Source organism: Typopeltis vanoorti, chromosome 21, assembly GCF_054136105.1.
Source record: "Typopeltis vanoorti isolate ZY-2024b chromosome 21, IOZ_Tvanoo_1.0, whole genome shotgun sequence".
Lineage (NCBI taxonomy): Eukaryota > Metazoa > Arthropoda > Arachnida > Uropygi > Thelyphonidae > Typopeltis > Typopeltis vanoorti.
The window spans coordinates 59,912,762-59,925,863 of record NC_143569.1 but is presented as its reverse complement, the minus strand read 5'-3'; the positions used below and the strand labels follow the sequence as shown (position 1 = coordinate 59,925,863).

Below are 13,102 nucleotides of genomic sequence, written 5' to 3'. Positions count from 1 at the left end.
TGACAAGGCACGGCACCAATGAGTATTTTAAATACAAAATTAATAACGGAAAAACTCACGTAAAAAGATTATTTAATAGTCTGATCACGGTTTGCCATTATTAAAACTTATTGCTAGAATTTACGGAGTGTTTTAAACTTGATGGATTTTGAGAAACCAAGGAAGATGAGATTAATTCTTTTTAGGAAATGAGAATAATCTAATTCAGAAACTTCTGATGTGCACTACCAAATGGCCTTAAGGTCAAATCTGGTGCAAAGTTGTAAATTAACACATATTCTGATGCTGCGCAAAAGCTATAAAAGACATTCAGACCTATGAACTCCAGGTTAGCAATGAACACAACTATGTAACTAGGTATGACTTGGTTTATGCTGCTCCACTTTTGTGCCTCTCATAGATCACGATTGGAGGAAGCAATGAGTGCTTACACTCAAATAGCTAGATTAGAATAGATTATTTGGTTAAAGTTAATACCAAAACAGCCAAAGACATCAGGATGAGGCAAAGTATCTTTTTGTCTGTTAACTGCATATAACCATTGACTAATTTGTATTTCTTTTTTTGTGTATTGTATGTGGAGGGAGGAGAAGGTTAAGTTTCTGGAAGGATAAATCTTTTTCCTTATAATTTCCTGATATATATCCACAAAAGATATACAAAATACTATGACGGTACTATCCTATCCTTATCCTTCTCATCCATCTAGGATGGGTTGAGTTCCCTCCAAATGAGGGGTTACTGGCATATTAAATCTTGAGTCTCCATATCCATTCAGAACTATTTTATTCAGGCATTCCTTCTATTTCTTGGAAACAGTTACCTTTCATTTGCATTTTCTAAAAAATTTAATTTACAGGTATTCAAATTCAATATTAACATCCCCTCCCCCTTCTTGACATAATATATTTTTTACATTAATAGTACTAGTATACTATACTTGGTTCTATGCTATACATTCAGAAGGCCAGATCTAGTTTTATTTAATTTTTTTAAATAAAAAACACTATACCTCTGTTTTATTTCTGAGGCCTTTCTGGATTTCATTCATCAGAGTTTCAGATACTATTAACTGATATGCTGATTTCTGTTTCACCATGAACTCTGCAAATTTAATGGTTAACTGCTGCAGCAGATATGAAGCACTGTCACGCAAAGAAATGTCATCAATCTGCAAAAATAAAATAAACAAAAATTTAAAAAAATTTTAATCAAATCATTTGAACGGATAAGAATTAACTATAAACGCCTTATGCTGTTTTAAAAATAAATTTACATGTTATATGAATTTCAAGAAGCAATATGTATAATTAATATTTGAGTGTTTTTGGAAGTAGAGAATTAATGGACAGTAAAACTAAAATAAAGTTTCCATACAAGACTATAGCCTGTAATAAAATATCTAAACACAGAATGTATTCTCAAAGCTTGCTTTCAAGATGCAGGATAAAAGGGGATCAAAATGACTTCTAATGTGCATCTTTTTTTGAGTCATCAGTGATGGCAACTTACATAGCCAGCCACTGGCTGAGTGGTTAGCGTATCTGTTCTCCAGCCAAAAGGCTGCGGGTTCGAATCCCGCCATGGGCATGGATGTGTGTGTGTGTGTGTGTGTGTGTGTGAGATTGTCTGTGGGAATACTACTGGTGGTGGTCGGCGATAGGTGGCATTGGTGTAGTTGCGGTCAGTTGGTGGGCTGTGAGTGGTGGAGACAGTTGTAGAGTGGATGCCCTCCCTCGATAAGTCTTTGGACTCCCTGGAGGTGACTAATAATAATAATAATAAAGCAAACAAAAACAAGTTGGTCCTTTTTGGAAATCTAAACAGCAAAGCAAGAAATAAATCTCAAAAATATAGAAATGTTCAGGGAAAATCTGGAGGCAAGAGTAAAGCTAATAATAACGGTATGTGCCTGCAGATTTCTGTTCAGGCCAAACAAAAAATGTGCACAAATTCTCAAAGAGAGAAGGCAAAAGAAAAGTCATTGACTATGTTATCATTGAGAGTGATATCCATTGATTCACGATATAAGAGTATATACAGAGGTTTTGAAACCAAAAGTGGTCATCACATAGTTTTAAGCAGGATAAAAACGAATATCATACTGAAAAGAAAAGTAAGTTTTAAACAGAATTAAAGTTGAACAGCTCTTAGACTATACAAACTCATAGAAGCAAATATTGAAGTATCAGTGGCAAATTCACCTAGGGAGGCAGCATATAGTGAAGTTGTTTGCAAGGAGAGCAAAACAGAACTCCAGGGTGGATGCAAGGGATAAAAGAAACAGTCCTGAAAATGAAGAGTTCCTATCAAAAGTTCTTAGCAAGTCTTCTGATGTCCTAAGAGAATATAGAGAAAAATGTAACAGAGCTAAGATATGTGTAAAAGCTACTTAACCAAAGTTATGCAAAGACTTTGTTAAGAATATGGAAAACAAATATCATAAATGTGATAAAATATTCTGGGCCTATCAGTAAGCTTCAAAACTATGGCAGAAAATATTTAAGAAGGCAACAAGGACTACATATAAATCCTTAAGGTAGAGAAGTCCATCAGAAACCGGAAATGTGAAAAGACAGCTAGACCAGAAGATATGTGACCAAAAATGCAAAAAAGAAACTGTTGTGTCAACTGTATATGACATTTGTTTCATTAGAAACCGAGTTATAGTGCCAAGAATGGCTGTGTGTTTTGACAAATGGTTGGAAAATGAGTTTCAAACAGAGAGCTGTGATTGACTTTTGTGTTAAACTTCATAAATTGATTGAAGATGAATTGGAATCCCAATTCATCTTCAATCAATCTTACCAAAACACATCAAATGCTTCAAAAAGCATATGGTGATGAATGCTTATTCCATACTCAAGTTTACGAGTGGTTTAAGCAATTTCAAAGTGGTTGTGAGACACTCGAGGATGATGAAAAGCCGGGCGTTCCGAAAACTGGACTGAGAGAAGTTAACATCCAAAAAGTGTGTGATTTCATCAAAGAAAACCTGAAATTGTCCGTGAGATTGATTGAAGATGAATTGGGATTCCAAAATCAATTGTGCACAACATTTTGACTGAGAGTTTGACATTCGTAAATTGAATTCGCGATTTGCTCTCCACAAGTTGACCGACGACCAAAAAATGTATTGAATCGAACACTGCAAGGACCTCATTAAAACCGCTCGTAAGAACTTAAACTTCCTTGAAACGATCATTACTGGTGAGGAAATGGGGTGTTTTGAGTATGAGCCCGAAACAAAGCACCAGAGTGCTGAGTGGAGACCACCAGAAGAAGGGCATCCAAAAAAAAGTCACTTAGAGAAGTCAAAAGTAAAGACAATGCTGATTTGTTTCTATGATTACAAGGGCATTATCCACAATTCGTTCTGCCTAGCAAAGTCAATGGTGAGCTTTATCTTGAAGTTTTGAAGCAATTGATAGCAAGAATTTGTCCGTATGGCATGAATATCATGATGCAGGCAGCTGCTCACTTTTGCACGATAATGCACCATCTCATCATTCAAACATTGTGAGACAGTTTTTGAGCAAAAACCAAGTTTGTGTGTTGGATCACTTGCCGTATTCACCTGATTTAGCACCCTGTGACTTCTTTCTCTTCCCACGACTTCATTTGCTAATGAAAGAAAAGCGATACGACACCATTGAAAACGTTCAAGTGGCAGTAACCACGACCCTCAACAGTATCCCAAAAACCAACATAAAAAAATCATTTAACAAATTAATTGACTGTGCCAAACGCTGTATCGAAGCTGAGGGAGAGTATATTGATTGAAATAAATTATTTGAAAAATTATAATTGGCCTGTGTTTTCTATCAAAAAGTTCGGTTTCTTTTTGGACAGAGGGTGTGTATATAGGACTTAGTTGGCCCGTGGTTAACGAACCTGCCATCTAACAGGCTGCTCATTCAAATCCTGCCATGGGCATGGACGTTTATGGTTGTCTTTAGGTAAGGGATGAATTTCAACATCTGGTGTAAGACCTCCACCCACTTATTAAAGGCTCAGAGTGGTTTTTAAACGTTTCGTGTTTGGTCTCTAGAGCAATTTTCAGCTTATATAAAAATAAATAAAAACAAAAATAATAATAACAACAATCAATGATTAAAAAAATTCCTTAGCCTGTCCATGGTACTGAAGTACCATAGATTTACAACATTTCATGCTCAAGAGAAACAAAAAAAAATAAAAAAAAGTTTTACAGTTGCTATACTGAATAATTTAGAAGATAGGCTGGTAACTAAATACATTGTCCCAACATCCTCTTTCAAATTTTCAGTTGCAGAAAATGTGTGGTAACACTTGTTTATAATACAGTCATTAAGTACAGAAACAAAATGATTTATGTAAAGCAAATAAATATTTTTTATATATGTATATAACTTGAAATGTGAATTGCATTTTTGTGATTTTCAGAAGCTTCATCCACAGCAGCAGCAGCATGTATATATAAAATATAAATGTGTGTGTAATAAGAATCCCTCATTTTACATGGTTTCAAAAACACACACTTTCAAATTAGCATGGTTTAATAAATTGATGTAATTTATTTAACATGGGTTAAAAACTTAATAAATTTTCTTCAAGCTGCTGTGGAGAAACTTCTTGGACTGTGTTTGAAATTTAGGCAAGGTAGAGCATTATCACATCACTAAATACCGTACAGAGAAAATTAGAGTCCATATACTATATTTAGCAACAATTAGTGTAATTAAAGACGACTTAAATGAAAAAAAAATTTACATAACAAAACTTCCCTCCCAAAGACACTTCTGCATACACCCAAGCAAAACAAAGTTTTATTGTAGCACCAAGCAGTCTTGTTGTTATGTGCCATCTAGTCATTTTCGATTCTTGGTGATCTTGTGAACAGACTCTCCATCCCACTTGGCCTCTTGTCCTTTCTTTCAGCAATTATAAGTTCTTTTATGTTGCCCATGCAACTCTTTTGTGATCTTCCCCAACATAACTACTTTTTCTAATGATTCATCAGCTCACATAACATGTCCAAAGTATATCAACTTCTGTTTTTAGTGATCATTGCCTCCAAAGGTGATGGCATTTTGTATTGGTTATTCTTGCAGTCAATGGAATTCTTAATAGTCTCCTCCATGCCCATAATTCCAATGAATCACTTTCCTTTCAACAAATTTGGGAGACTTACATCATGAGAACATCAGCCCAACGGCCAAGACAACCCAATATAGCCCGCTAGAGGGCACCATTAGGACTTTAGGAACAATAGTAGTTTTTTATCCTCTGCCTCATTTGTTTTTTGCAGTGCTTGTGTGCACGTGCCATATTTGTATGTTCCCATGAAGATGGCAATGTGACATTGCGAAATGTAGGAAGTATTTATTAAATTTTCTTTTAAATAATATTCCAGTATACATTGTAAATTCCTTAAAAATTTAATAATCATAAAGCAAGCTGCAATTAAATAACTGTGAGTTAATTAATTGTCTACCACTTTATATAAAAATTTTTATATTAAAAAACATCGTTTAACACTGACTATGGAAAAAAGGAAGAGTGAAATAGTGAGTGCTAATGACAAAAAGAAGTAAAAAGCTTTCCCGTCAAAAATTTAAATTAATTAAAAGACATGAGTGTGGTGATAAGAAAGCAAAAAAACTGCACATAATTTTGGACTGAATGCGGTAGCCCATTCAGTAAATGTTCAGGAATAATTAAACTGACATCCAGAAGAATAGAGTGATAGTGATCTCATTAACATTGATGAAGAATGTGCATATGAAGAATATCAATGAAGGAACACATAATTTTAAAAAAATTTGAATCACTGTGTTGAGCTGAAACTTTAAAATAGCAACTTATGAATATTGACCCTAATCATGATTGCAGTAAGTTTCACGGGAATACAGAAAAACCTATGAGCTGTTACTAAGAGATGTGCACAAAGAAAAAGAAAGAAAAATTCAGTACAAAGTACCTTGTGCAAATACAATGCTTGGAAAGAAGTCAATGAAAACCATAGTGTGAGGAACAAACAGCTATGACACCCACCTCAATAAGATGTAGGACCTCATTTCACTGGAATGATTGCAGCAATCCAATCATCATCAATTTCCTGCCATGGGTGTACAGGATATGATAGTACTACATGAAAAATTTACATCATTACTAACTTCCTATCTACAATTTTCCTCAAAATCAGTCTGTTACTTGTCAAGACTCCAACATTATCAGATCTTATATTTCTATTGTCTAAGGCACTTTGTACCGTATCAATACACCTACATCTTAGTCTTCCTCTGGGTCGTTTTTCTGCCAACCTGGCAGAGAAAACTTGTTCTGCTAATCTTTCCTCGCTCATTCTGTTTAAGTGACCATACCACCTGAGATTAGCTCTGCTAATGCATTCCTGGATGCTGACAATGTCAAATTCTTTCCTAATATCCACATTTTTAATATGATATTGCCATTGATGCCATCTGTTCACGCCTATAATCTTTCTCAGGACTCTCATATCTGCGGTCTCTAGTCTTTGGTGAAGTGTTTTACTTCTGACCCAGCTCTCAGATCCATAAGTTAAAACTGGTTTGAACAGTGTCTTGTATACACCTAATTTAGTGTTACGACTAATTTCTTTCTTATTCCATATGAATTTATTCAATTGACTTCCTACTACACCAGCTTTATTGATTATGTTGCCTATCTCCATATTTAATTTACCATCTTCACTAAAAATCGTGCCAAAGTAGCTGAAATGTTTTACTTGTTCCACAGGTTCTCCGTTCACAATGCAGTTGACACTTTCAAAGATTCTGCCTATTTTCATTCTTTGTCTTTTTATGGCTGACCTTCATACCATATCTATTACAACAGTTTTATAATATCGTCTGCATAAAGCAAAGAGCTGACATTAACATCTCCAATTTTGATATCATGTTTAATACCACTTTCCTTTATAATGTGATCCATATAGATAATGAATAACAGAGGGGATAATGTACATCCTTGTCTCACACCAGATTTAACATTAAACCATCTTCCTATACTTCCTTCAATTCTAACTGCTGACTTACAACTCAAATAAAGGCTAAGTATTGCTTGATATAATGCCCCATTGACACCATATAACTGTAGTATATTGAATAACTTTTCTCTTGGCACCTTGTCATATGCCTTTTCCAAATCGACAAAACTTAAATACAGATCTTTGTTATATTGCCATGATTTCTCCACTATTTGTCGTAAAGTGAAGATCTGATCCTGACAGCCTCTATTTGACCTGAATCCAGCTTGTTCTTCACCAAGCTTTTCTTCCACAATTCTTCTCAACCGTATCTCAAGTATATTTGTATATATCTTACCAGGAACACTCAGTAGGGATATACCTCTGTAATTCTCACATTCAGTTTTATTTCCCTTTTTATATATGGGTACAATGAGAGAACTACTCCAATCATCGGGAATTCGTCCCTCTGTCCAGGCATTCGGAACTATGCAGTGCAGCCACTGCAAGACTCTTATACCACCATACAGCATTTCTGGTTGAATATCATCTACTCCTGCTGCCTTTCCACATGGATATGTATTCCCGACTGCATGCCTGGTCAGTGTTTATTTATCACTGTGTTGTCATCACTGCTTGTTTCATTTAGCATTTTTTCAAGGTAATTACTCCATACTTCAAGAATCTCTTTTCCCGTTTTTCATGTCACCTTTATCATCTCTAACTCCTTTTACAGCACTCTTTCCTCCATTCCTAAGCTTCTTCAACAACCTCCAGAATATTTTGCCACCTTCTTGATATTTATTTTCTATGTTCTTGCCAAAGTCTTCCCATTACTTTTGTTTAGCTTTCTAACATTTGTCTCTGTATTCTCTAAGGGCACCAGCTGACTTATTTGTCAGGAACTTTTGATATGCTTTCTTCTTTTCCTTCACTGTCTCTTTAACTTCCTGTGTCCACAATGGTGTTCTAATTTTGCTATCCTTGCACACAACCTCCCCACATGCCTCTCTGGCCGAATCAATCAGCGTTTTCTTTAGGGCGTGCCACAGAATCTCCAAGGTTTGGTTCCTGCTCTCAAACTCTTTCATTTTTTCTTGTATAATATTTGTGTATTTTAGTCTACAGTTCACACCTGAGAGCTGCTCAACTTTTATTCGCTTTAAAACTTTCTTACATGCTATTCTTTTCAATATGAAATTCAATTTTATCCTGCTCAAGACTAAATAGTGATCACTTCCAATTTCAAATCCTCTGTACACTCTGGTGTCCTGTACCAGGAAGAAAACATCACTATCAACAATAACATAATCAATGAGACTTTTCTTATTTCTTGCTTCTTCTCTCCATGTGAATTTGTGCACATTTTTATGTGGTGGAAGATGGTGTTAGTGATAACCAGTCCATGTCCTGAGCAGAAATCCAACAGATATTTGCCTTTATTATTAGCTTTGCTCTTTTCTCCAAATTTTCCCAAAATATTTTTGTATATCTCACAATCATTTCCTACTCTGCTATTTAGATCCCCAACAAGGACCAACTTTTCCTTTTTCTAAAGCATCAAAAATTTCCTCCACTTCTACCTTAGTAGAACCTTCTTTGGGACCATAGGCACAAATAAGTCTCATTGTCCAGTTCCCCATTCTCATATTTGGCCACATTACTCTACTTGAGACTGCCCACCATTCAAGAAGATTAGCCTTGTATTTTGTGTTGAATACTATGGCTACTCCTTCTTTTCCTTGATTGTCATTGCCTAAATATAACATTTTGCATTTATTGCTCAGAAAGATCTCAACAGTTTTTGTCTTTTTTGTTTCAGTCACCCCTATTATGTCGATCTGGTACTTATCTAATTCCTCAGCTAGCTCCATTTCTTTGCCTTTCAGGCTTCTTATGTTGATAGTACCAATCTTTAACTCTGGTGATGTTGTGTTAGGGTGTGTTTTCAGATTTGTTCCAGTAGCTGATTTTTCGATGTTCGCCCTGGTTCCCTGGCAAAAACAACAGGGCCTTGTTTAACCGGGCGACGACCCAGCTGGGGCATATTTTCCACAAACGTACAATAGCAATCAATGGGAATTTTTGGACCATTCATCTTGTAGGCATGTAATAAGGATCTGGACTGTTGTGGGGCAGATGTCCTTCGATTTCACCCAACACTCCAGTTCATCCCACAGATGCTCAATAGGGTAACAGGGTTGAGATCATTACATCATTACACTTGACTGGAGGCTAGTCAAGTGTAGTGATGTTCATGTCCACAAATCATGCAGTTACAGCAGCAGCCTTATGACACTGTGCACTGTCTGCTGAAAGAGACAATGGGTATTTCCATAGAAATGCAATAAAGTAGGAAGCACTCATTGCCCAGCATATTCAGATACCTCTTGGAGTTCAATGTTCATGGCACCACAAACAGAGGTCCAAGTCCAAACCATGGAAAAAAGTACCATACCAACAAACACACACACACACACACACACTACCACCTCCAAATTTCATAGTTGGCGTTATGCAGTCTAGTAAGAGACATTCACCAGGCATCTGCTACACCCACACCTGTCCATCTACTCAGTAGAGGGTGTCTCATCATTTGTCACTTCATAAAACTGCTTTCCAAGATTCCACATACCACCGCATATACTCTTTGTGCTACTGAAGATGATGCTGCATGTTGGTTTGGATAATGTGAGATTTGCATATTGAAGTCCCACCATGAAAACCCATGTTGTGTACCTCGGATCTGTATGTTTTTGTGAAGATTCGTGTTCCAGATGATGCCTGGAACTCTGCATTCAATGTGTCAGCGGCACCCTACCTTCATGACTGGCGAGTATGGTGAGTCATCCACTGCGGGTAGCACTTGCATTTTGACTCCCTGCACTTCTGTGTCAGTATGGTATCATGGATTGCTGACATGGGATCATCCAATTTGCCAATAATTTGCCAAACCGATAGGACTGCAACATGGCATCCTATCGCAATGCCTGTTTTAAACTCTGCTAGTTCCCTTTTCGCAGCCATTTCACCCAGACACAGTTGCACTGACTTGGGAGAATCATATTTCTCCAATTTATGCTAGCTACAAACACGACTTGTTACATGGCATGATGCACCTTGCTCATGGGGGTGTCCATTGAGTTCTTTCCCGACAGTGTATTCTGCAAATTTCTTTAAATATATTATTATTTTAAAATCTTTGAAAAACATTTTTTATCCTTTGTAGTTATATTGCCAGTAAAAATGGTAAACACAAATGTAATGAAAAAAAAATTAGTGAAGATTTTGAAAGTCCATAGAGGGGATACAGTTTTTTCATTACTCATTATATTTAATTAAGATGTTTTCACACAATACATTCAGAATGTAAAGTGGGGAATTCCTACATATAGGAAAACTTGTTTGTGCAAGAACTGTATATACATGTTATGAATAACATTAGATTATCAGCAAGAGTTCAAAGTCACAATTTCAACATATGCAATTTTTTTCAATATACACAGTATATGCAAATCTTAATCTTATGTAAACAGTTTTTTTATATACATATAAATTATATATATATATACACACATACACAGTGGTATCTCGCTAATCCGAACCTCTTTAGTCCGAACCCCCCAGTAATCCGAACTGCGGTTTGAAAGAAAAAAAAAGTTTTATTTCTGACGTATTATTATTATTATTTTGTACACTATTATTTTTATTTAATAATTATTATTTTAACTATTATTATTTATTTTATTATTATTACAGTACAGTATTTCTTTCATAGTATCGATAGCACGATTATATTGTAAGCCTATTTTAATTCATTGTGTGTGTTCACGTTTGCTTTTTTATACTGTACAGTAAGTATTGTATTGTCGGCATGAATCACCGAATTTGAAATCAAATCAGATGCAGAAATTATAAATATGATGCTACAGAATGAATTAGAAGATGATGATGATGACGATAAAGAACTCGAAGAAAAAAAGTAAAACATGAAGAGGTAGTTGAGAGTTTTAATATGTGTATAGAATGGGTTAAGCAGAATGATACACCATTCCACAAAATTTTATTGCTAATGCAGCTCCAAGAAGAAGCATTCAAAAAAAAAAAAAAAAATTTTAGCTTCTAAGAAGCAAAAGAAAATCAGTGATTTTTTACAAAGAAATAAAAAAAAACTTTTTTGCGTGTTATTTTGTGGAATGTTTTGTGTGTTGTGTACAAGAAAGTGATATTTTTTATGCAAATTAAGTTATGTACTGAATTATGCAATTTTATTAAATCAGAGTCCTCAACAATACAGGTACATACAAAACTAAATTTTTTTTTACTAAATAAACTTGTGTACTGTATTATTTTTGAAGTTTTACATTACAGTAGCTTTTTTTTTCTATCAGATGCTTCATTTATTTAGAGAATTAAATTGATGTACCATGATAATCTGATTATTTTTGTCTTAAACGCTAGTTATTGTTGTCTCTTGGGGGGAAATTCGCTGATTCGAACTTTTCGCTAATCCAAACAAGCACGGTTTTTATTAGTTCGGATTAGCGAGATACCGCTGTATATATTTACAAACATTTTTTATATTCACTTTATGTAAATGTCATAAATATTTACATAATTTTTAATTTAAATATTATTTTATTTCTAATTTAGTAATGTTTTTTTTTTAAGTTTCTGTTTACACACAATTTTACATCACCATAACAAGTTTTGCAGCCCATTGTGAATTGGCTAAGGTTCTTTATAGTTGTGTTAAGGACTATGTTTATATGGAAAGTGGCAGAAAGAAAGTATTTTGTAATATCTGTTGTCATTCCATTCTCATGTCATGTGACTATCTGCCCTTGCTGTGTGTTCATTCTGATGCCAATAGAGCTATCGTGTGTTTTCATTAAATTACATATATGTTGTGCTTTTGCATAATGTACAGTGATGGAAAAGATTCAAGACAAATACTGAAAATATTTACCCTTGCAATTAATACATAAGCAATATATATAAAGTTCAAAAATTTACTTACAGTTTTTATAGTGAAACAAGAATTATATACTACAATGAGATTAAGATTGATGTCAATATTTTCATCTGTTGCATTTATCAGTTCAAGAGCTGATTTGTGACCAGCTAGTCGAGTTGCATAGTCTGGTTCTTCCATAAACCTAGGATTCCAGGCATTAATCTAAATGAAAAAATATATATTATATACATATGTTTACAATGGTATTCTGAGAAAAAGAAAAAATTCAGAATCATATTTTGGGCATAAAAATTGCACAAAGTATCCAATCCACTTAGATCATGCGATTCACTTATACCAGACTGTTATGTCTATCAGCTGCATGTGTGTTCTTTAGCACCATGTTTCTTTTTGTTTTGTTTTTTTTGAAATTGATATCAATGCAACGATGTCTGTTATCTTCCGTATTCAAATAATAGCTTTTCCAAACAAAGGATACATACCATCCCGCAGGATATGTAAAGAGCATTCATATGTATTTATAGCTATCAACCCTGAAAAGTGGTAAGCCTATAGCAGGGGTGTTCAACCCGTCGATCGCGGAGCAATTTTTGGTCAATCTCTTGTGTATTCCTCCTTACAAATTTAATAAAACTGAAAACATATTTTATTTATCATTATTTTGCATTATTTTTAATTCGCTTTAAGTGTATTGCTATTGTTAAAATTGTCAAATCAGTAATTTTTTTATAAGTCCAGTTAATGAATTAATTTGGATCAGTGGAAGGCAAACAGCTAGCCAGTGAATACAATTATAAGCAAAGTGTAAAAACTCGATTGTAGCTTAAATATTAAATATTCCAAAGCACATTACATCGATTTTTTACTTAGGTTAGTCTCATCAAGGGATACAGACAACACTTTTGCTTCATATAGATATATAAAACAAAATACTTGATAGAATGACTTGCAATTTTACATGGATGCATATAACAGATGTACCAACTTAAAAAAAAAAAAAATCTTGCCGATAGTGTTGCCATCTATGGTCGAGGCTGCAAACTTTTTGTAAATGAGTCTTTTGAAGCTAACTGTACATATTGCTTTAATAAGAATATGTTAGAGTTTTAAAAACAAAGGCAATGTTTTTGTTGCCA

At 34.6% G+C, this 13,102-nt stretch overlaps 1 protein-coding gene across 1 annotated transcript in view; it reads right to left on the bottom strand.

Moving 5' to 3' along the window:
- The window catches only part of LOC150094892 (small subunit processome component 20 homolog), a 468,852-nt gene that overhangs the window by 193,355 nt on the left and 262,395 nt on the right, over positions 1 to 13,102 (bottom strand). The window contains exons 30-31 of the mRNA XM_090410975.1: positions 12,009 to 12,167; positions 1,013 to 1,171 (exon numbers count right to left, since the gene is read on the bottom strand). Of these exons, the coding sequence (XP_090267101.1) occupies positions 1,013 to 1,171; positions 12,009 to 12,167 (318 nt within the window). The remainder of the gene's footprint in view (positions 1 to 1,012; positions 1,172 to 12,008; positions 12,168 to 13,102) is intronic.